The 23,524-nt window shown below is 51.4% G+C and overlaps 5 protein-coding genes and 1 non-coding gene across 6 annotated transcripts; 3 read left to right on the forward strand and 3 right to left on the reverse strand.

The window, feature by feature from the left end:
- Positions 1-1,012: 1,012 nt before the first annotated feature.
- MFIFM68171_05913 (Heterochromatin protein one) lies at positions 1,013-3,411 on the forward strand (the record flags this gene model as incomplete). Its single annotated transcript, XM_071061333.1, has 7 exons — positions 1,013-1,022; positions 1,174-1,360; positions 1,422-1,464; positions 1,518-1,597; positions 1,655-2,015; positions 2,066-2,137; positions 3,007-3,411. 7 exons carry the CDS (start codon positions 1,013-1,015, stop codon positions 3,409-3,411), a joined length of 1,158 nt encoding a protein of 385 aa, XP_070917434.1.
- Positions 3,412-4,356: 945 nt separating this feature from the next.
- On the forward strand, positions 4,357-4,472 carry MP_IFM68171_r11. Its single transcript, XR_011605952.1, has one exon. It is a non-coding gene; the product is annotated as a 5S ribosomal RNA (ribosomal RNA).
- A 1,046-nt stretch (positions 4,473-5,518) lies between these two features.
- Positions 5,519-6,811, reverse strand: NMA1 (Nicotinamide/nicotinic acid mononucleotide adenylyltransferase 1; the record flags this gene model as incomplete). Its single annotated transcript, XM_071061334.1, has 8 exons — positions 5,519-5,629; positions 5,681-5,708; positions 5,775-5,819; positions 5,871-6,036; positions 6,087-6,110; positions 6,170-6,425; positions 6,486-6,580; positions 6,640-6,811. The coding sequence occupies 8 exons, from the start codon at positions 6,809-6,811 to the stop codon at positions 5,519-5,521; spliced, it is 897 nt and encodes a 298-aa protein (XP_070917435.1).
- A 1,529-nt stretch (positions 6,812-8,340) lies between these two features.
- On the reverse strand, positions 8,341-10,690 carry MFIFM68171_05915 (Kinase-like domain-containing protein; the record flags this gene model as incomplete). Its single annotated transcript, XM_071061335.1, has 5 exons — positions 8,341-8,439; positions 8,591-8,815; positions 8,908-9,714; positions 9,784-10,529; positions 10,639-10,690. The coding sequence occupies 5 exons, from the start codon at positions 10,688-10,690 to the stop codon at positions 8,341-8,343; spliced, it is 1,929 nt and encodes a 642-aa protein (XP_070917436.1).
- A 3,984-nt stretch (positions 10,691-14,674) lies between these two features.
- On the reverse strand, positions 14,675-16,867 carry MFIFM68171_05916 (Kinase-like domain-containing protein; the record flags this gene model as incomplete). The annotated part of the gene is made up of 4 exons (XM_071061336.1): positions 14,675-15,022; positions 15,142-15,909; positions 15,989-16,797; positions 16,864-16,867. 4 exons carry the CDS (start codon positions 16,865-16,867, stop codon positions 14,675-14,677), a joined length of 1,929 nt encoding a protein of 642 aa, XP_070917437.1.
- A 1,856-nt stretch (positions 16,868-18,723) lies between these two features.
- Positions 18,724-20,873, forward strand: MFIFM68171_05917 (Magnesium transport protein CorA, transmembrane region; the record flags this gene model as incomplete). The annotated part of the gene is made up of 6 exons (XM_071061337.1): positions 18,724-18,870; positions 18,934-19,117; positions 19,364-19,621; positions 19,668-20,446; positions 20,506-20,616; positions 20,679-20,873. 6 exons carry the CDS (start codon positions 18,724-18,726, stop codon positions 20,871-20,873), a joined length of 1,674 nt encoding a protein of 557 aa, XP_070917438.1.
- Between the last annotated feature and the right edge of the window lie 2,651 nt (positions 20,874-23,524).

The raw sequence follows: 23,524 nt of genomic DNA on the forward strand, positions 1-23,524 counted from the left end.
GTGGGTGGTGATTGTTTCTTTTGCCAACGGCAGCGGTGCTGGCGCAGGCCGAGCCATGAAACGCTTTGTTATGATATGACCAGGCAGGAGTTCCCCTTTCCAGGTGCAGCTGCTGCAAGGCCAGCGCAAAAAATGAAGCCCCCTGAAGAGACAAGTTGCCTAATGGATCCGCTCGCCGTCTCTACCGGGCCAATACCCGGTTTCTTGGCGGACCCGGAGCAGTCCTTAGCTTCCCCAAAGTGCCCGCCCGGGACAACGCCGCGAGCTGTCTAGGACGGGGCGGGACGGAACTTGATTTGCGCAATCTGCCATGAACCCATCCACCCGGGTATCACCCTGCTGCCAGACAAGAAGGCGGGCAGGACAGCTCAGAATTGAAAAGGACGGCATACCCGGTCATTCGATCCTGTGCCGTGGAAAAGCCCGGACATGCTACGCTTCAAGTCGCAGCAGCCAGCATGTTCATCTATTCCACCCCGCAGCGGCATTGGTCGCATGTCAACAGGTTGCTCTAATCATGTAGTGTTACTTTCAAACGATGGCGATATGTCCCAGGCGGCGTAGCTCGGTGGAGGAGATAGTGCTGAAAATCAGATGCGGTTTGTCCTATTTCTTTAATTTATTTTTTATATTTTTTTGTTTTATTTTATTTTATTTTATTTTTATACTTTCGCAGTGGGCGATGATTAGTGCCTTTCAGCTGTTTTCGCAGCTAGAGTTCCGAACTGCAGGTTTCAACCAGGCTCCAGCTTGACAACCAAACGGAACACGCCCCTCGTTCTTCATCCTTGCCAAGAAGAACATCGCCACAAATCACGTGCTATGGTGATCAGCCACAGCCCCCATTTTTTTCGCGTCAAGGCGCAAGAGCTATCACCACTTTGGACCACGCTGCATCCCCAGCCGAGCTAGGGTGGAAGTTGAGGCACAGTCTCCGCGAATTCTAAAAAGCGTGTGGTTTTAGTTTCGACTCTGAATCGATCTGCTACGGCCTATCAAAATCCTCGTAACGATGCCGCCAGGTAAGATCTCTAGGTCCCCAAGGTCGATCGCAAAAAGAAAAAGATACGAGCCGCGGGTGACCGCGTCGCGTCGCCAATCTGCGTAGTCTGCCATTGCCTTGCATCTGAATGCACCTTCCTGGTTGTTCCTGCTCTAACAACATATTTACAGCCATAAGCGACAACGAGGAGGAATTCGACGAGATCGAGCAGCCCTCGACCGTTACGAAGTCCGGACGCGGGAGGAAGCCGGTCGACCAGGAGGCGGACGCTGAGGAGAAATATATTGTCCAAACCGAGGAAAAGAATGGAGACGCTAGCGATGATGAGGAGGAAGGGGACGACGAGGATGACGAAGTGTACGGATCGAACAATGCCTCAGATCCCTTCGAGCCGGGTAAGACGCTAACCCACCCACAGCTATGTCGTGGAGAAGATCATGTCGCACATGATCGATAGGAAGGTGAGGCGTTCTACATGTGTGTGTGTGCTCGGCTCTAACGGAGAGGACACTAGGGCAAATTGCTCTTCGAAGTCAAGTGGGAAGGATACGAAAAGAAATCGGATCGGACATGGGAGCCAGAAGAGAATCTGACGTACGAGACAGACATGGCTGCGGCACCACGAGATTCGCGCTGACTCTCTTCGTACAGCGAGAACGCCTCGGAGGCGCTTAACGAATACTTTGAGAGCATCGGCGGCCGCGAAAGACTCTTCGCAGACACAGCAAATGCGTTAAAGAGCAAGAAACGGAACCGGCAGTCTTCATCAACACCACAGGCGAGCGAGAAGCGGTCAAAGAGGAACGGCAATCACCCGGCAGACTCAGAAGCACCACTTAGCGCAAAAGCTGCCAGCTGGAAGCCGCCACCGGGAAGCTGGGAGGATCATATTGCGCAACTGGACGCGTGCGAGGATGAGGAGACGGGAAAGCTAATGGTCTACCTTACATGGAAGAACGGGCACAAGACACAGCACGAAACACAGGTAATCTACCAGAGGTGCCCGCAAAAGGTACGTTAAGCGATTCGCGCGCTCAACGTCAGAAGCTGATCTCGTTCTAGATGTTGCAATTCTACGAACGGCATGTGCGCATCATCAAGAGAGACCCGGACGCAGATTCGGTTACAACCCCCGTATGAGACCTGGCCCTCCGTGGGCCCTGAGTCCATCAGTTGACCCTGTTTTGTCAACCTTCTTTCTCGACTGCTTTTCTGCACAGGACTGGCGTTTCGAACGGGTCCCGTCACGGCGCATTCTGGTTAAAACAGCATGCCTTTCTGTCCGGACGAATTTGGCGTTTATTTTATATCTTACTAGCGAGCGGGACTTTGGGTTTGCCCTCCGTTGCACCAGAGCTGGCTCGCATTTCAGGTCTGGGCCACGTAACCGGCTCCCAGCAGGGTCGGGGGAAACATTTTGCGCTCGTATGGTTGCACATGGCTTCAATAATAACAATAATGGATCTATGCTCTTCCAAATTAGGTACTGTTGAAGGAAGTTCTTGTGCAGCATCTGATCATTCTCGGAACTGTGGGAGAGGCTGGTCGGACCCACTATGGCTCGTGCACCCTTGTTAGGCAGGGGTAGCACCGGGAAAAGGTCACGCTAACAGGCCTGCGCCGGGCTGCCAGCCTCTCTTTTATTGACTTTGCAACAATGAGGTGGCGGGGCAACCGCCCTATTTGACTGTGTGCGCCTGCCACCCGCGCAGCAGCGCCCTGTCTGCCCTGCATTTACGATTACATGAGTACTTTTTAGTTTTTATTCTTTTTACGACGCCGTCGAGCTTCCAGGCCTTGTGTTGTAATTGTGTTTTTGCTTCAAGTTCGACGAAGCACGGCTACTGGCGGACCACGGCACCTGCCCTGCCACCTCTCTTCCCTGAGCTTTTTTGCGCAACCCCGCAACGACGTGAGCTCCCGCTCCCACCCAATTGCTGTGAGTTCAGCTTCCCAGAATCCCGTGCTGCTGTCCAACTTCTTTGCGGACTAACGTCAGACAGACTCGCGCTTTAGCTATCACAAATCGGCGGGATACATACGCAATCTACGGCGCCAGTGTATCACAAACACATTGCACAACCCGCCTCACTGTTTTGCCGCACATTGCGCAACGTCTCCGAAGCAAGGTTGACGCCGCCGGCCCCGCTCCGACAGCCCGGCCCCGTTCGAAGCTTGCGCACAAGCTTCCCATACACAACCCGACCCAAAGACACGTCACAGAAAAAGCCGGGGGGGAAAAGATGAAGCAAAACGACGTCATCGCCGTCATTATCATCATACTCTTCATCGTGCTCGCCCTGATAGCCTTCGGCATCTACCACCTGGTGAGCGTGGCGCGCGACAATGTGCGCGGGACGGTGACGACCTCGTCAGAGAGCAGCACCAGCGAGGATCTGGCAGATTGAGCCAGAAGACGGTGGGGGAAGAGTTATGCGAGGAACCTCGCGGGTGGGGGTTTCGCGGCCAAACGATGGATAAGATTGATCGGTTGCCTTTTTGGCTGGGCTTTCGTCCCCGTCTGTCCGTCGGCAACGCACACCGCAAAAACACACACGGGCTTTGCGCTACCCACCGTGCGCTCGATGTGGGGCTCCTTTTTCCCTTTGTGCGGTGAGGCCTAGAGGTTGTCTGGGATTTGGAATCCACCCGGTCCGACCCCGAAGCAAAACCCGCCGGAAAGGAGGTCATGATCTTTTTTATCTCTGCCTGCCCGCATTCGCACCTTGTGTTGGATAAGGTGCGTGGGCCCTTGGGAGGGTGGGGGGAATGAGAGTGAAGAGTGTCTTGTGAGGGTATATGGGCGGGATGAATCTGTCGCTGCTTTTCCAATGGTTTTGCATATCACAGCGGGATGCACTTTTTCTCCCGGAATCTTACACGGCGGCGTTTTGGATTAGTAAAGTTACGAGTGGGTTAAGCGATGAGAGCTGGTCTGGGAAGACACGAAGCGACGAAGATTCTGTGAGATATCCGTACAGATTTAGGGGATATATGTACTTTGGATTGGGCGGGCGATTCTTGTATATAGATACATATGTTGTAGATGTTGGCTGATATATGGTCGGGGTATAAAATGGAAGTTTAACTTGGTACCCTATCCGGATCAAACGACATTCGCGAGCCGTGGCCACACTATCCGCATTGCATCACGCACACCTGCCTTTATGTTCCAGAGCTGTTCATCAAAGCATTCAATGCCATATATACGTATTAGGTAATCAGAGTCCCTTTCCGCAAGGCGCCGTACTCCTCAACAAGCATGCGGTACGGAGGAGCGTCCTAGTCCAACCCATCCACGAAAAGGGAGCTAGTGAGCAGAAGAAAAAAAAAAAAAAAGAAAAAGAAAAGAACATACAACACCGGGGATTCGCTGGTCGTCACCGACCCAACTACTAATCCGGCGGTCGCTGGTTTGACTAGGGGAGAGCGGACGGGATCCCGTACTTTCCAGCACCTATGGCCGTATGTAATAGGACATGTCGGGCTTCAAGCTTATAAGTGGGAGATTCACGCGAGGTAACTCATCGTCTATGTCCAGTACCCGTGTACCTTGAGAAGTTTATCTTGTGGGCTCCATACCACCAGCGAGGATCTGCTCTGCCAAGTGGCTGAGGGCCTCTGTATACGTCATAAGAGTAGCTGAACTGAATGGTGAGTTGTTGTGGCCAATGCGTTGGAACTGCAAAACCAAGGGGTCATGGAGAGTCTAGAAGGCTCTAGCTGCCAGATCTGCTTCCTTTCTCGGCCCCCATACGTACACTAATTGTTGGCAACGAAGGGGCCGCCTGTGCTCTGCAGGCCAAAAACTAAATCGAAAAGGGGGAACGAATACTACCCCATCAACAGGGACCAATGCAGCCTGAGCCCAGCCAGCCCAATTGCCATGCAGCCGGCCCCGACCCGAACAGGCGGTACAGTACTACTCATGCGAACCCCATCCGATCAGGAATTAATGCATGCGCCAGCTCAACGCCGCCGGCGCCGGACCCTAGAGAGTGCCGCCACCCAAATGATGTCATCACACAGCACAGCTAAGGTTGGACTTGGAAATACCAGTCATCACGGTTGTCAGGATGGGTTCATCCATCTAGGTAAGAATACCGCAGACCTGTCAGTCTGCTTGTCTAATGAAAGCCAAAAGAGAATATCCTGCAGACGCCAAGTCCCAAAGACGCCCATCCAGTTGACACAAACCGCTTTCATTATGAGTGGTGCATTCGAGGCGGGCTCGACGCTTTCCGGGAACCGAGCGAGATGAGCCGGGTGTGGCATTGTGTTGGTTGCCGTAGCTGCCTCGGCTTGCCAACCTCTGGCGCCTCCTGTAATCCCTGGTGTCGCTCGCGGGGTGAAGATGTCGCCGTCGTCGTGATACCGGTCGGCGGCTTTTGCGGTATATAAAGAGCCTCGGTCCCCGACGCGTCCTGTTCTCCTCGGGGCGCCGCCGTCCCCGGCTGCGATCATCCCGCTATCTAGAGCACTGTACCCGTCTATAACCTATAATGTGGTGCTCATTCACCCCTTAACAGGCTTAGCGTCTGATGGCCCGGGAGTGTTGTCCGCCGACGCCTTGTCCTTCTGTGATTCACCCTGTGAGCCCTGGAACAACTTGTGCTCGTCGATGTACTGCTCTATGTAAGCGCAAGCTCGTAGGTTGAGTTCGTATTGGGCACCAACCTCTACAACGGGGTCCGGAATCAGATATCTAGATCCTGTCAGTTTCGCTTCATTACAACTACTCGATAGAAAAACGTCCGGCTAAGGAACTTACCGGACGCTGAGGTCTTTCTTGAGAAAGAGGCGGACTTTTGTCGAGCTAGCCAGTGTTAACACCCCGAAAGACGGCTGATGAATCAACGGAGCGGACCTGATGTCGTTCTGGATGACCTGGCTGATGATCCAGATGTTATTCTCATACTGGCGCAGTGTGGCAATGGCTTCATCAATGTCGGTCCCCGAGCGCTCAATGATGAAGGCACCGTATGAGCCGAGGATCACGTCCAGATCCGCTGGCGCCCAGAGGCCAGGTTCGCCTATTTGTTGTCAGCAATATGCTGCGTCTATGAAGTCTCATAAACCTTACCCATAGACATGACCAAATCTGCACCTATAGAGTAGTGTTAGTACGATCCGCTTTTCCTATAAACTAGAGTGCTTTATCCATACCAGCAAGGAGCGCAATGCGAGCCTTCTTCATCTGCCCGTCGGTCCCTTCGATCCCCCCAAGGACGGTGTTGATCTCGTGATCAAAATGCCGTAAGACCTGTGCCGTCGGGACGTATTGTGGTTCGCCGTTCTCGTCACAGTTCACCGTCTCGAAGGGGTCCACCATCAGCCATGTCGAGTGTTCGACGGCTCGTGAGCACATGTTGACTCGGTGGTGGCCTGGCGCGAGCCCCACCTTCTTGTATGCGTCACTGACCTAGAGCCAACCGTCAGACCTCATCCGCATGTAGTCCCATCAAAATCACGGTTGCCTTACAGGCGATAGGTATCCAGCGCACACTTCAAAGTCGGTGTTAAACCGGACAAAATCCGATGCCATTTCGAACATTCGCAAGTGGAGGAAGGTGATGGCTGAAGTGCACCTGTTAGCGAATCCAATTACCATGAGAGCGGTACTGGTGGAAACCGACGAGAGAATGACCCGCAGGCAACTAGCACCAACGGTGTTTTTCCCGGCTGTGTCTGCCGTCGCTTCAACTTCTCGGTGGGGAAGGTATAGGGAGTCTGTTGCCCGCTAAGAGCGGGTTGCTCGGAGGGGGTAGTGGGCGCTTGTGCGCCCGAGACGGTGCTCTCGGGAGTCATCGTCGAGTATGGCTGATGGCCGCGGTGGTTCGAACGAGGGCAACGGCCCGCGGGTGACGCACGTTCGGCAGATCGCGAGTAGATACCAGGGGTGCGGGGCAAGGCAGTAGGCGGAACGGGGAGCCGAACAGATGCCTTGTGAATGCCGAGCTATGCGACGGTGATTGTCAATGATGAAATCGCTACTGACGCAGCCGATTGGCAGAGGAAACCGCAGCCGCAGATATTTGTTCACCAGAGAGCCTCTTGTGGATGCGATGGAGGAAAGTTGATGGACTGGCCCAAGCATGGGAGGAACCGCCGCACTTTATTAAGCGGCCAGCGCACTGGCGCGGGGGTTAGCTAGGCAGCTTCCACTGTTACAGGCACCTAGTGGAGTTCCGCTGTCGGGGATTTCAGTCAAGCCCCAAAACACGCAACCCGCTTTTCGCTCGTGCAAATGATGATTCGAGCCTTGTCGGACTGACCGGTTCCATTGTCCTCATACCACACGGTTCGGCATTTCGCGGATACTTTGCGGGATATTTATCCCGAGCTGTATTGCGAGCTGCATTGCGAACTGTATCCGCGGGATGTTTTGCGAGCTGTATTTGTGAGCTGCACCCCACGAGGCTCAGTGTCTCACAAACACACCACAACTGACTTTCCCAGCCGTGAGCTTGCAACCCCCTCACCGCATGGCAGCACTTCTCGTGTCTTATGAATAGCTAATGCGTAAACATACAACTTAAGTTGAGAAAGCGCTGTTTTGATTCGGGTAGTCTCAGATGCTCAGACCTGCTGGAAGTGAGGGACCCCTCGTACCTGTCAACCCCCACCTTAGTAGACCCACTTAAACCAGCCAATCAATTGTTTAGACACCACTCACGCCCAGTCTCTCGTCCGGGTAGAGCAAAGGTAGGTAGCCACATGCGGCTGGCCTAGGCGATCCTGAGGTTCTCAGCCACAGCTATGGCAACAGGCATTCGCGGCCATATATCTATAGATTGCAACAAGCCATGCATCTATCATTATCATTTTTGCGGTACCGCCTTACCCTAAAGTGTTGTGATGGTCCTTCTACCGCTATATACATAGCGTATAGGCTGGATGAAAAACCTATATCAACAAGTCTTAAAAAAAAAAAAAAAAAAAAAAAAATTGTAGACGCCAGTTGCAAAAGAAAGGAAAGCCTTATATAACGCCCCGAAGACTAGAAGTCTTCGGCTTCTCACCGGGACCTGAAACAGCAGCCGATAACCTTCACGCTCTTTTTTACCTCTTCCCAAGCCTTCTTTCCCCTCCCGGGTGTTTCCGCTTGTCCGCCGCTTGTCTGCGTTAAGTGTTGCTGTGAGTCTAAACCTGTAGATCCAATGCTGGTAACCCCATCGCTGTTAACACTTCTTTCCGTCACGGCAGGGGTGGCGGTACCCAGCGCTGCTGCTGGTAGGGCCTGCGTAACTAGAACGTCTGCGCCCTGTGTAACTGGTGCGGTTGGGACTAGCTCGGATGAAGGCTCCGCCGACGCTTCTGGTACTGTAGAAGTTACATCAGGAGAGGTAGCGCTCAGAGTCGCTGGCTCTTGTGATGCGGGCCGTGGTGTCGAGGCCCGTGAGGCTTCTCCACTGACTGGGCTCAGACTGCCCGGACTAGGGTACTCAGTCTTCTGATGTGAACTGTTTATCATCTCTGTGGAGGATTCGATGTGAAGAATCGGATACTAAAGTTGGGATGTGGCGCATCCGGGTCAGTAATGCATATCTGTGAAGGTTCATGAGTTAGGAAGGCAGAGTCACCTACCCGCACACTAAAGACTTCGAGTGATCCGTCCTCCCACTTACGTGGCTCAAGACAGTATGCATCGCTCCTCTTGCAGCTCTGCCAAATCAACTCGAGCTCATCGACTACTTTCGAGGACTCCCACCTCTTGGTCTTATCAGGGTGTAGAAGACCTTGGTGGATGATTTTGAGGACATCATGAGCGAATCCTGGACAATGGGGGAGATTGTGTAACTTTTCCATCCACTGTTGATGAACGGATGCTGATCAGCTCTGGGCGAGAAACTGATGCTGTGGGGATGCTGCGGGGGTATTTAAGAAGACCCGAGGTTACTCACGTTGATGACCGATGGTTTCAATCGGGCGACCTCGTTGACTCCGTTGCTGTCCCTGTATTGCTTGAAGAATTTGTCTTCATAAAGCCATTTAGCGTCCTTCTCCTCGCGCCTGGTCTTTGGCGCAGCCGACTTTGGCGACCCTGGATCCCATCCTTCATCCTTTATCCGAGCATCGGAAAATTCATTTTCGACACCCTCCCACCCCAGAAGATACCAAGTAAGGAAGTCAAGTAACAAACAACCCAGAGTCCACATATCGTATTTCACTGAGATCCGGAGGCGAGGCAGGTCGCACTCGGGTGGACGATAACTGGGTGAGCAGCCAGGTACGATGGCTTCAGCCGATTGTGACTTGATGCTGTGAAACCTACTCAAGCCAAAGTCAGATATAAGCAAGTGATTCTTTTTACCATTGTGGTCTCGGATCCAAAGAATATTCTCAGCCTTGATGTCACCGTGGCGGCCTTTGTTCCGGTCGTTTGGGTCTAATGCGTTGTTGCTGCCATGGATTTCCCGCAAACCGTCAGCGATGCCGCGGTATTGGGAAATCATCCAACAAGTAAAGGCGTGTGTTCTCTCGGGCTTGATGTGTTCCCAGAGGTCCCGGAGATTTCCACCGTCGGCCCATGGGAAGATCATATGGTAGCTCCCTTCGTGCTTGTACATAAAGGTGAGGAGAAGCCGGATGAGGTGTGGATGGCCTTTATTTTTGCCGCTGAATCTTTGGAGCACCTCGACTTCTCTCTCGTAATCGGCCCTACATTGATTACGAAGCGTTTTGACGGCGAAGTATTGGCTGTTAGCACCCTGCCATGCGAATAGTGTTAGCGGTATTGTAACCTGGAAGAGCACAGCCTTAATGCGATCATCGCTTACTCCTTGGCCTGGGAAGTTGTGATGTGCCGGATGGATCAAGACCTTGAATACACTTGAATAACCGCCTTCGTCTGCCCTATTATACTTGATGAACGGCAGGACAGTACCTTCCGGCAGGTTGTAGAGGAACAGTTTTCCTGGGGAGAAGTCGAAAAATGGCGGTGCCACAGCATGCTGTTGGTTCAAAAGCCATTCTATCTGGTGGCGTTTCCATTCGTCAAAGCACTTCAGCTTTCTGTTCCTGTCCTTTCTCGAATAGACCCAGTAGCCGCTTTTGGGGTACCCCTCGGCCGGCTTGGACGTGTCTAACCCGGGCTTAACTCCAACAAACGGGAGGTCCGTGTCGTCGACACCGCAGTCGATAAAGCACTCGATGCATTCGGATCTTTCGCCTAGCAACAGGAGGGCAAAGATCCGGCGTCGAAGACGATCTCCACCGCATATCTCCTGCACCAGTCGGTCAAGCTCCTCCTCAGACTCGGGCCTTGATAGGCGGGGGATCTCTTGTACCAGCACTTCCTGTACGTTTTCTCTTGACACAATCCTCTCGATCTCTTTGATGGGAATGAAATCCTTGTTGATGCTTTGCAATGCTTTGGATCTGAGGTAGTACCTCGCCAGATTTCCGGAAAGCCACTCCTGGTGGGTCTCCTTGTTACAATGGACCGAGCTCGCGTTGCTGTCGCTGCGGCCGTGGCCGGCTGCGATTGGACTCAATGGTGCTGACGCTTGCCCAATGCCGCTGTCTGTGGTTGCCTGTCTCGTGAACCCAAGATCTTCGATGGTCTTAATACTTGCAAAGCTGCTTTGGCTTCCACTTCTATCACGATGATGATAAAAGCCCTCATGCTTTACTGCTCGCGAATCCCGTATCAGCAGCCTGAAATCTTCGAACTGAGCTAGACATACTGCTTTGTGAATCGCCGTCCTGGTGGAGGATTTTCGTCCCCCCAAACGGGTTCACTACGTGGACATTTGGCGTTCGAGGTCGGCTGGAACTAAGTGGTTCACCATCTTGGTCGTTGTTTTGAGATGACGGTGCCAGGAATGCTGTATCAATGTGGAGTTTACTCTTTTAACATGAACAGTGTTAGCGTTGAGTTGGGGCCGACTGCTAAATTAAATGCAAACGTTTTTTTTTTGTTTTTTTGTTGTTGTTGTTGTTGTTGTTGTTGTTGTTGGGGGAGGCGGCAAGAACCCGCGATAATGTGCAGACAAGCCATAGTACCTACCTCTGTTAATGACACGGTGATATGTTCCGAGTCAGATTGTGGGTTTGGATCGGGGCTTCTGGTCGATCCGCCACCGTCACCTTTGTCCTGGCCCTGGCGGCGGGACGACATATTGACAAGCACCACTCACAGCTGGCTTGATCCGATCACAGCCCTGGCAGAATCCGGAGTGTGACACGGGCCATAGAAATCTGATCGAATGACGCAGAATCACTGATTGGTGAAGTCTAAGCCGCACCTTTGATTGAGCCAAAGAAAGAGAATACCAGCAGTTGTTTGATGCGTAAAGGACACGGATGACGACAAGTGGAGGAAAGAGGCAGCGGAAATCTATTAGGATTTGAAAATGGCACTGGGTTGGAAGCCCCTCCGCCGAAGAAGAGAATCGCCTCGTGGAGACAGTGACAGAGGCGCTTTTGGCGATTCAAAAGAGGCCAATAAGGGCCACGGCCGAGGGGCGAAGCGCTTCGGTGCTGCAAGCCACTCTTTTTTAGGCCGGTCGCAATCTTCCAAACACAACCAAACAACACCCTTCAGCTGGTGTGGTGTGGTCTGCTGCCTTACTAACTCTGCGGGTCTGCATACCTTCACCTGCCGAGGTTTCAACCGGTATGAGGAGGTGGGTGTCGGGTATGGGGCCAACAGACCAAGAGCTGCTTCAGCTACTTCAAGGTGCGGCTATTATCTCTTATATCCTACTTCAGTACTGTACAGACCTAGAACCTTTGGCAGACTGGATTGTGGGTTTACAGAGGGAGTCACTCCTTCATGGGGTATGCAGCGCTCCACCGAGATCTACGCGATATACACAATGTTTTGCCGACGGATCAATGATTGTGCACCCTGGGGGCAGGAACATTCATTTCCCCATGAAATTGGAAATTCCTGACTGCCAGCAAAAGCCAGGGTGATGTCAAACACGCCGCATCCACACCTCCGGGCTCCCGCACATTCCCCGCTTGTATGCACACAAGGAGGGAGGGGAAGCAAGTGTCCCATTTGGGAGGGAGACAGGACCTCTCCTTCCTACCTTCGATTAGTTTCCCTCCAGGTTAACATCCAGACACAAAGTACTAGGTGCCAGGAGTTCTGCAAGGCTCACAGCCCAAACCGAAGCTGTCTCAGTCTGACCATGGTCGTGTGGTCGTGTTGTGATCAATGACTGGAGGGGGAATCGTAATTCTCTTGTTCCAACAGTCGCGCTTCGAGCCTCGCCCCTTGACTGCGCAACAAATTCGCCTCCATGCACCATTGACCAATGAAAGGAAAAGGCCTCTCTGCTGGCGGGGATCGGCTGGAATGGTGGGCATCCATGGCGGTGTGGCTTAGACCCTGAGATGACCACCACCCCGAACCTATTTTCTCAGCCCGCCTCCTCCCCCGCCGAGGTTATTAGTTCCCCAGTGACCATGGTCTGCAGTGCCTGACGGTTCCATCCCCATCAGTTGCTGTCCAAATCGAAAGGCTCCGACCGACTCTGGTCACACAGGGCCACTTTTGGCGTTTGAACCGACAATACATACCCGGACTAGAAGGGCATTTGATGTCCGGCCCCCAGAAAATGACCATCGAAAGCGAAAGCCCAGGGGCCGCCCATGACACCGACACGGGGGGCACTTCTCGGCGTGTGAAGGTCCATCCCCGATGCGTCCAAAGTCATGAACGTCTGAGATCAACTATCGACAGGCTTTGTAACGGGGAGGACAACTACACCATCGAAATACGGCATAACATGTACATAATCAACACCACAAAACCGTTAAGCCAAAATGAAGTTGTAAGTGAGCCGCACAATGGTGGGGAGACTGTTTGCTGACAGTTGCCAGGTGGCAGAACTTCTCGGGATCAACCCTGGATACGAAAAAGATGAAGCATCAGGATACGAAAAATATGAAGCATCAGGATACGAAAAAGATGAAGCATCAGATTTGTTGCGGGCACAATTTTCAGCCGCGGAGGGCAGTTTGAGATGAATGGGCGGACAGGAGGATAATAGCACTCCGATGAACCCTTGGTGTTCCGTCAACGAATACTTCCTGATCGCGTCAATCACGAGTGCATAGGAGCACATGGGGTTCCTGTACAATCATCTGTTCGTCTCTTTCATCGGGTTGAACCTCTCGGTTGCTTACTATGTTGGCCAGAACTAGGTGTTTCTCTGCTTTCTCATAGGCGTAGGAAATTGCATGGGTATTTAATCGCACACGATATTATCCTCCTTGGCGAAGGATTCCCCGCAAACGATTCTTGGTCGGAATATACCTTACCCTGTCCTTGGTAGGCACATTGAACGTTTTGTTGGATTTACTTTGTCGGTCACTGCAGAGAATCATTACTAGGTTGTGCCTTGTTGAAAATGCCATAGCTGGGTTTCCGTTCTGTACCAACTTTTCCATTTATCGTGGTCCAGTGTGCGGGATTCCAGATGTAATGTAAGGCCATAGGATTATAGAGGAGGACAGGCAATCAACACGTGGCGAAAGTCACCACCATTTTGTATTTTATTTTTATTTATTATTTTACTTATTTAAGTTATTTATTTAATTTTTAAGGGTTTTTTTTTTTTTTTTTAAGCTATCTCGTAACGTAGTGTCGTCGACAACTACCTTACCTTAGCCAAACACATACTCTTCGATTAAGGGCGGTGATGCATTGGTTCGTCATTCTGCCTATGCCGCAGCAGATGCATCGGACCGCCCGCTCATGCATGAGCGGAGCTCTCGGGGGTGGCTTGGCTGCGAGAAGATTGCCGTCTATCAGCGAGCTCGACCAGCCAATTTCGCCTCAGAATTTCGCCTCGCCAGACAATGGGTTGGCAGCGCACCATTGGGCCCGGCAAAGTGGCCTGGGTATCAATTCTAACAGACTGGGCACCATCGTCATTGCCTTGGCTTCTGCGCAGAATCAGTTGCCATCAAGTTATACTTCTTCCCATTCTCTCCGGAGCATCCCCCCGTCAACCCGATACCAGTGCTGGGTTTCGCATTACCTAACTTCAAATATTGGTCACCAAAAATCCCAGCATGTCTTACGTCAAGTCCTTCTCCGCCAGGTACGCGGATGAGAATACCATTCTGGAACAACTGAACAGAATATTTCCAAGGGGGACTGGAATATCCATTATCGTAAGTTGCCACCTGCCCTTATTCAACACGCCCTTCACCGACAACCTGAAGTTCTAACCCAGGCCCAGTATCAGAGGGGGCGTTTCATTTGCACGACGCCCAGGGAACTTACTAAGGTTCGTTGATCCAAAACCCCTAAGGGCACTTTCGCGACAATTTGCAGACTCTTTTTGCAGGATGAAACCTCCACGATCAAGGCTGCAATAAAGGCGAACCATTACGAGGACGAAGGGTTTTGAGTAAGCAGGGACTTCGCTGGTGTTCTTGTGGGACGTTGATAATATGTTTGATTCGTACCTGGTTCTTACATTGTCGCTACAGGCGAGCGGAATGGAAAACTTGGATTGATAGAAGAATGACATGAATGGAGTAAAACCATTTCAACATGACACAACTAGACACACGGTGACGATACACCACCAAATAAGAAGATACATAGCCCAACACGCTGCCTGAGGAAGAGCTGTATGGAGAAACGCTAGAGGTTACAGATAACACGGTAGGAAATGCTAGACGCTTTTCACACCACCTAACTTATGGCCTCAAATGAGTTTCACCGCTGCGTGGCAATTCCGCTTGAACCGGTCCTGGGTAGCGGGGGATCGACACCGATCCTCGATTGATCGTGTCCAGCGCCGCAATACTGAGATGTCGAGCCAAAGGCTGCTGGATGGTGGACTTCTCGAACGGATGACTAGCCCTTGCCGTGTAATATGACTGGTCGCTGTCGCACTTCCTCTTCAAGTCGTCAAATTTGGACTTCAGCAGCTTAGCTTCCGCCCTGTTTTCCTTCTTGATAACCAACATGTCGTTTTCAATGATGTTCAGAAATTCGCGGATGAACCTCGTAGCCCGCGTGTTCTCACGGAGGTCCTTCATCCACTGATGGTAACGTTATATTAGTACTGGTACCTAAGTAAGAGGCCTCCGGTAATGTGACCATTGCAATGGAGCATTATCAGGGGTAGGCACTGAGCGAGGGCTGATAATTAAGTGCGTACCTTTACAACCTGTGGCTTTACAACTGCGACATACCGATACCCTGCAGCTCTTGTGGCACGATCCCCTATCTCTTGCACCTCCCAAAAGATGTCCCTATTTGGTGTTGTTCCCAAATGAGGGGCGAAGCGATTGGCTTGGAACTTGTCTACCAAAGCCGGACCGCCAATAATCCAGGTCACGAACTCCAGGAAGACACACCCCAGCGACCAAATATCAATGGCCCGGGAAATCTTTTCGTCACGGAGGATACTCTCAGGGGGTGCGTACGTTGTCGTGCACAGGATATCCCCGTTGTGGATGTTGGAACGCGTGTCCTTATGGTTGAGCGAGCTCAGTCCGAAGTCTGAAAAGACAAGTTGCCCTGATGCTAAGGTATGGGGGCCGTCCGCGTCCTCCTTGTACCAGAGAATATTCTCCGGCTTGATGTCTCCGTGCCGTCCAAACAGCTCGTTCTTGTTTGTATCCAAGACGGAATCACCGGGGTTGTGGATCCATTCCAGTGCAGAAACTAGGCCACGACATTGGCTAGCGGCCCAAGCGATCAATGGGCTGGTGATCCCTTGACCGAGGTCACGGTGCCAGTAGGCAAGGAGGTCGCATTCCGCCCACGGAAAAAGCAGCGAGTAAGTTCGGCCATGACGAAATGTTGCCAGGAGCTTGACAGTATGTGGTCTTCTTCCACCAAGGTTGCGAAGCATGGCTACCTCTTGGTTGAATGCTACTTCATTGTCTGCCTTGAGTTTTTTGACGGCAAAGGTAGCCACATGCTGAGAACCTGGGGAGTGCTAGATGTGATGTCAGAATAAATTTTGTTGCAGTAACTTGGAAGGTTCTTGCGTGGCTTACTTGCTTGATCACACTAAAGTTGTAGTGCCCGTCGTGAATAACCACACGGCTGACCACACTGTGACCTCCACCCAGTGCACTTGACCCGCCGTCAGTCGAACCCGACGCCAAAGATGTGTCTCCATCCCGCTGGGGGTGATAGTCATGCCAAGGCATGACCGTTTCTTCCTCGAATTCCTGGTGGCCGTGGTCATCGCTAAAATAAGGGAGAAAGACACTCCATTGGAACAGCACAAATGTTTGACAGAGCCCACGTGCCCAATTCAGATGAAATCCCTTATCTTCATTTTGGCCCCAGGACTTGGAGCGTATCGTCCGAGATCCAACATCGAACGGAAAGTCCTTGTCGCTCACATCTTTGTCGAAAAAGGTAAAGATATCATGCGGCCTGTCACAGAGAAGCAAGACAGTGAAAACCCGGACAAACCGGCCGAGCCTAATCTTGTCTGTCTGTCTGTCACCGCAAATCCACGTAAGGCATTCGTCAAGGCTGTAGTTTCTGGCCTTGTAGAAGTTACCCACACCCAACCGGACTCTGGCTTCCGTCAAAACTTCCACCAGCAATGCGTGAGGGAAGATGGATTTGTGCCTGTCGGTGCTGGCATCCCCGTACAGCTTTTCGGATGCGGCCCAGAGCAAGGCACCTAAGGGGCTCTCACCATCTTCATGCTTCTCACGCTGGATGGCCGTCTCGCACTCCTGAACGACTTCGGCAACGCGCTCACGGGACGGCGGCGTATATCTGCGTTGCCTGTGTTTCTCAATCTGCTGGCCATCAGGGCCGTGGATCTGGATTTCTGGACGGTCGCCTTGGCTTGGGTTAGATGGAATAACGTCCTGGTCCCAAACTAGCTAGATACGTGCTATGCACTTACCCATTCTGCCGTCTCCAGTTGATGAAAGCAGGGCTTTCTGCGAGGCGGAGCGCTTGCACTTGGAACTCGCAGGTCTTAATGGTCGTGTTCAAATTTCCGAAGGTGTGAATGCGGCGCGAAGGATGGATGACCTCTGCAAAATTAAGTCTGGAGGAGGTTAATGGCTGTGGGTTCAGCAAAGCTCGCACTTAAGTGCGATTTCAAGGCTGAAGACTATGTACTTTTTAAAAGGACTTGTTTCGAGAGATCTGGTAGGGCGAATGCCATGATTGGTACCTTTGGCTCTCAATGAGGCTCTCGAATTTCCAATTTCCTTAACGGGCTACCTACCTAGGTACTGCACAGCCAACTTGACCTTGATCTATCTGCCTTCCAACCCCGCATACTACCTATCAGGACCGACACGGCCAGAAAGGGCGGTCAACTGCCCTTGATTGCATTTGCCCGCCTTATTTGAGCCGTGTTTCGACATCAGTTGGTGTGCATAACTGCCCGCCAAGCAATGAGTAGCATTGCACCGATACCTCTCCGAAATGCGCTGAGCGCCCCCCCCCCGAGGCAGCGTGTAGGTTCACCGAGGTCGACGTTTGCACTTACTGTAAAAGGGAGAGGAAGTCGGGCGTCGACCACCTAAATATGGAAGAAAGATGCATTTCCATAACCGCCAATGGCTGGGATGGGTCGTTGTTAAAGCCGTTCAGGCGGACAGGGCAGATTTAGATTGGGTTCCAGTTGGGCAAAAATGCGGTGATACCCGCCCCACAATTCATCCTGAATTGGACGAAAGGCGTTGTCCATTGCCAAACAAAAACAGCGATAGGCAGAAATAGAGGGCACGACAGCGATCGAAGTTCATGCCTCGTACGGACACCAGCTCTGCCTTGCAAACACCACGGCAGTCTAGCCAAACAAGCCAAAGCTATCGTTCCACTTACCAACCAGCGCAAGGCATACGCATATAACAAAACCACATAGGTAGATACAATTGAACACGTAGAATCTAAATCTTCAAGCAGCTTAATGGCGTACGCAAAGACATCGAGATCCTGATAGATATAAACAAAACAGCTCTTCCAATATTTTTCGAATCCTGGGAAGTCTTGGTAAGTCTTGTAGATTTCTTTTTACAGATACTCACTAACTACTGTTTTATATCCATCAAAATATCAACATGTATTGCGCGCGCCATTAAACTGATTGAAGATTCGGATTCTACGCATTTCAATTTTCCTGTACGCGCATGCATTACGCGGGCATGGTAAATAGGAGGATAGTTCTGGGTGGACTGGCCGAATTGCCTTCAGAAACTTGGCGTAGCGGGGCAGAGACTGGCCCAAGCGATCACCCTGTCGTGGTGTTTGCAAGGCATAGCGGAACCCGGAGATGTGAAATACGTGTCGCGTATTGTAAATGTGTCACAAATTGGCTTGTGCCACTCTCTTTCTTGCGGTGGGCAATGCGGTGATGCCTCTCGGGACCTTGCAATGTAGTTGGTTCGAAGATGATCTTGTTATTTAGCTACGCCTCGAGAGGATCCATTTAGTGAGCTAAGGAACTTCCCCAGGGATACTAAATAACCAACGTGTTCGAGACAGGGAAAGCTTTGCTGCAACACTTCCAAGGTGGAGGCATGCAGGTGGCCACACCACTGTGGCTGAGCTGCATTTCACTGCCTGCTTGCATATGCAGGCGGTTGCCTGTCTGTGATTGGCTGGTCATCAAACATCAGCTCATCGAAAACCCCGGCAACCGCTGGCTATGAATTCGCGTTCCGAACACGCACTTCAACACCGGGAGGACTTTTCTCGAATCAAAATCATTCGCCACCTCAAACAGTTCATGATGGACGGCCAACAACCCATGGAAGAACTGAGCGAAGCCCCAAATCTCGGCAGGGTCCTGAAGTTTCTCTCTGTGGAGGAAGACAAAGAGTTCGCTGTCGATAAGATTCTAGACCCGACTGGGACCTCCTTAACCATCGTGGTGAGACCCAGAAGGAATGGCGATGTAAGGTCCTGTTCTGTGATGGTGACCTTTTAGTTTGTGTTGTAACTAACCGACACAACATAGTGGGCCGACCAACGAAGACTTCAGGGTCAAGAGGACTGGGAAGAGTTGTTCCAAGAGATAATGCCGTCGCCGGCAAAGAATGAGCCACCGGTAAAGGATGAAAAGTTAGATGTTGTATCACATCCGAAACCAAATCCACGCTCCACGCTCCTGCTATTGTATGCTCCCGCCCTCCTCACCTGGTGTAGGCATTGGCTTACTAAGCCAGTACATAGGATGTTCCAGCCCGAGACGGAAGCAGAAGTACCAAGAGAAGCAACTCATTTGGAAACACAAAGCCTGTATACTCATACACCAGAGACGGCCGGCCACAGTAGTACAGCTGCTGGGGGTCAAAGCCCGCACACACGGCCCCCCAACGGCTGTTGGAATGTTGTGGCCACTGTATCCTCTTTTCTTGCGGGAACTGAAAAGGAGTTGCCAAATTCAGGGAGGGATAACAAAGCCCCTCCTGAAAAAGACCTCAAGATGACGGTTTCTGTTCGACCAAATGGTGATCAGAGGCAAAGACTACGAAACATACCCTTTACATTTGCGTTGTTTCAGTTCATAGTCCGGAGGATGTCGATTCACAGTTGGATCAACCGGTTGATAAGCCGAGCCAATGTGCCAGCCTTTGAGCGTACCGTGACAGAGATGCCACTGTACTCGGGCAACGGGGAGAACAGGGGACCACAGAAGGCGCTAAGTAAGTCAGTTTCGCTTTGGCGTCAGCTGGTACTAAATTATTGCAGTATACAATTGTCGAACATCGAACGAATGGCCGGACGACATGGCACTATCTGTTACCCATTTCCCAGCGCAGAAGCTTAGTTTCGCCATATTATTTGGGCCTTCCAAGGCCCAACAAAAGAGCATCATAACACGACTTAAGAGAGCAGGCGCTGATACGTCACATCCAATGCTCCTACCAGGAATACTAGCCGAGCTGGAGCGTATCAGGCAAATGTCTCATGTAGACGAGCTGATTGACGGCCTGGAGGAACAATTATCGCGCATCGGGCAGGAGACTGTCGCAAGCTGGCAGCAGAGCAGCCAGACGAAGGCCGAGAGAAACAGGCAGAAAACAGAGGCATGGCTGAACACCACCTTCTCGAAAAACATTCTGCTGGCCACCGTTGCTTTGTTGAACGGTATGCGCCGGCATCTTGATGAGTTTCCGGCCTTGGCAAATTCCGCCGCCGCACGAAGGCATCGATATCCGCGACATTGCGGCCTCGATAGTCTTGAATATAGGCGCTGGCGACCTGAGATACCACTGTCTTTAGACAGCACTGTTTATGACTTCGCGCCACACACCCATGCGCCGACTGACTCTGAGTATCTGACGGGCCTGGAAACGCTCACATCGGAACCCGACAACATACATGACCCTGAAGCAAAATACCAAGACGCCCTCTATCACGCATCCATGAGGATGAAGGACAGACTCACCTCTATAATCGCAGAGTATGATGACAAAATCAGGGCGTGCACGATGGAGGTCGACGGCATTGCGATGGCCACTCAATGGGTAAGCTCGCTCACAAGTCTCCCGTCCTCTCGGCCAGAACACTAAGCGCTTTTGCGTAGTCACATGGAGAGACCAACATGGAGATTGCCACGGCCAGCGGCGAAGATTCCAGCCAGATGCGATCGATTGCGCTAGTAACCATGGTATTTTTACCAGGAACCTTCTTTGCTGTAGGCAGCCCACTTCCCTGCATTATCATCTGCTACACCGCCGAAACTGACATTTGGTGCAGAGCATGTTCTCCATGACTTTCTTCAACTGGAATTCCGATTCTGGCGGCGATCATCCTATCGTTTCCAGCAGCATATGGATTTACTTCTTGGTCACCGTGGTCTTCACTCTCATCACGCTCATGCTGTTCTGGTACTTCATTCTGTCACGCCAGAGGAACAGGAGAAGGTCACGACAGGATGCATCCCTTGTTTGATTTATATCTGGCAGCACAACTCCAAGATGATGCCATTTCACCGAGGCCGTCAGTCTGTTCTAGACTGTTCGCTTCCCTAACCGACTCTCGAATTCTAAAAACCGTTCGCTCCGAACGGATTGCTCACCGCCTGCCACCAAGACTCCAAAGGCCCAAACGTAGCTGCATGTAGAGCTGAGTTGGCAAGATGCTTACATGCAAGACCCAGTTTTAAGCGCGTCCATCTCATGCCAACATCAGGAGTCGATGGGAACCCAGACACGGTCTTGTCAACCCTGTATGTTGTAAGGCTTCGGTGCAGGCACTTACCCCAGCCTTCGGGTTCACCGAACTGAGTAGAAGCACCCGAGAAGCTACGTCATACATTTGCTAAGTTTGACTCGAACCAGTATAAATGGAGAAATACAATCAGTCATATCACCAAGGTACTTTATCAACCCGTTTGTCCGGGGACGCTGTGCAGCGAGTCAGACAAGGTAGGATGTACCTTAGCGTTTGACCGCTCAAGCAATTGGGCTTTACTAAGTGCTTTCTCAAGTTTGTGTATTTACCTTGGGTAAGTAATTTGCCATTTTTTGCCACTTCTCTGTCGCAGCACGATACTTCTGAACTGGCTCTCTAGAACAAAAAAAAAAACTCTGATATCAACATCTCCCAGAAAGCCCCAGTAAGACGCCCCGGCGGCGCCCCGTCACCCCACTAGGTCCATTTTCTCCTGCTGGACCACCTTTGCCGTGACGATGTAAACGTTTCTCCGCATCTGCATTGGCGCAAAATCATCAGACACAGCAAGTAAAACGTATTGAATTCAAGTCCAGGAGAGACTGGCATCCAACCTCGACATAGAAATTCCCACTGCCGTACTGTCCCTGCAGGATTCCAAACAGAAAAGCCGGGTCTGGCATGGCTCTGCATGGGATCCTATCGATTTCGACCCATCGCTCGATTCTCTCGTCCCTGTGAGGGTAGGCCGTCCAATTCGGAGGTGCATCGTGCCTAATGCTCTGGGCCATGGAAAAAGATGCAATAAGGGCCCGGTCGAGACAGATGGGAAGTTATCTGTTGCTCGAAGGCAGAAAACCGGTATCGAAGAAATATGACAGACTTGTACGGACAGGAGGATGGACAGACCTGCCGGCCTCAAGTTAGACAGTCAGCGAGTTCTTATGGTGCAGAGGAGACTGGATCCCGAGAGCTTGGGTGGAACATTCTCGGCCCAAGGGGTGCCTGCAAAAATGATAAGGCGGTACCAGAGAGGGACGTTGCGAAGCAAACATGACGACGGATCAACGGAACAGTAGCGACCCGGTCGCTGCCATGCCCAGCCGTCGCATGCCATCAAGGCCACCGCTCGTTTCAGACCGCCCTGAGGCCTGAACCACAAACATCAGCCTCAAGCGGTACTTCATGCAATGCAAAAATGCCAGTTAGCCAATCACCTATTTACAGAACGAAGCGCCCCAGACGAGCAGGTATATTTGAGAGAAAAAAGAGGCAAAACCAACTTCAGAGATGTTGAAGAAGGAAAGAAGCGCATGTAATGCCAGGTAAGTATCTACGCCTCCTCGGCTATCAGCAGGTTAGATCTTGGTCTCTGTCGTCCCACGTCAAGTCAGGCAGATATGCAGGAGGTATCACTAGGCCTTGGCGAAACCGATTGGTTGAACCGTTGCAGCCCGGATTCGATGGTGCGAAAGCGCACATTTGCCACACCATCTGCACTCAGACCTTAGTCCGCCTTTTCGTAGGTAGATGGGCAAAGCTTGGTCACAGCATCTGAAGCGCCGAACTTTATCCATGGGGACCCTCCATCTGCACAAAGCAACCCCCAGGCAAAGCCATTGAAAACTTGAGAGTGTTCGAGATCGGCCTAAAGCACACTACGTAAGGTAGGTAGCCAAGGGACCTACTGGCAAGAGCTAAACTCTGGGAAATCCATTCCTACATGATTGCCCAAAGTGGCTTCAAGCTTGAGGAAGAGAGCCTCATGATGCGCATTTCCCAGCCAGAACGTGGATCCTGTGCTATACCTTGACACGTCAATGATCAGATTACCCCTAACGTAGTAGATTTCATCAAAATTGATAGTGCTTTTATAGCACCTAAATCATTAGAACTGTCTTAAAGAGGCAATCTTAGGGTATATATATATACATATCTCGAATAGATCTAAGTAATACCTGAGTTATATTAAAAAAGCCTACTAATACAGCTAAATTATCGGGTACTCTTCCTTTTTCTAGGTAGATAATGAGTTAGAGAAGAGTGTTCCTAGGGGACGGTGTCCCCTTAATCAGAGAACCATACTTACTGGGATGGCTCTCCGGGGGCTAGAACCTACCGATCTATTTTCTTCGTACTCTAAGTACTATAAGGCCATCTTAGCTATCGCTCCTTAGACAGGGAAATCAGTTCAGCACTCTTTTCGACACCTGTTGCAAGCTCAATTGACGAGCTTTCTTTACGCATAAAGTAGTCTCTTTCTGCCCAGAGGGAGCTCTATCTGCACATGTTGATTTGACACTGTTTAGGGTGCAGGAACCCAATTTGTTGTGGGTGTTGCCTGGTTTGTCTTGTCTATCTTTTCTGTCTGGCATTTGGCTACCTTTGCCCTCTTCCTGGTTTGTCTTGTCTATCTTTTCTGTCTGGCA

The sequence above is a fragment of the Madurella fahalii genome, assembly GCF_045866475.1.
Source record: "Madurella fahalii IFM 68171 DNA, scaffold_3, whole genome shotgun sequence".
Classification (NCBI taxonomy): Eukaryota; Fungi; Ascomycota; class Sordariomycetes; order Sordariales; genus Madurella; species Madurella fahalii.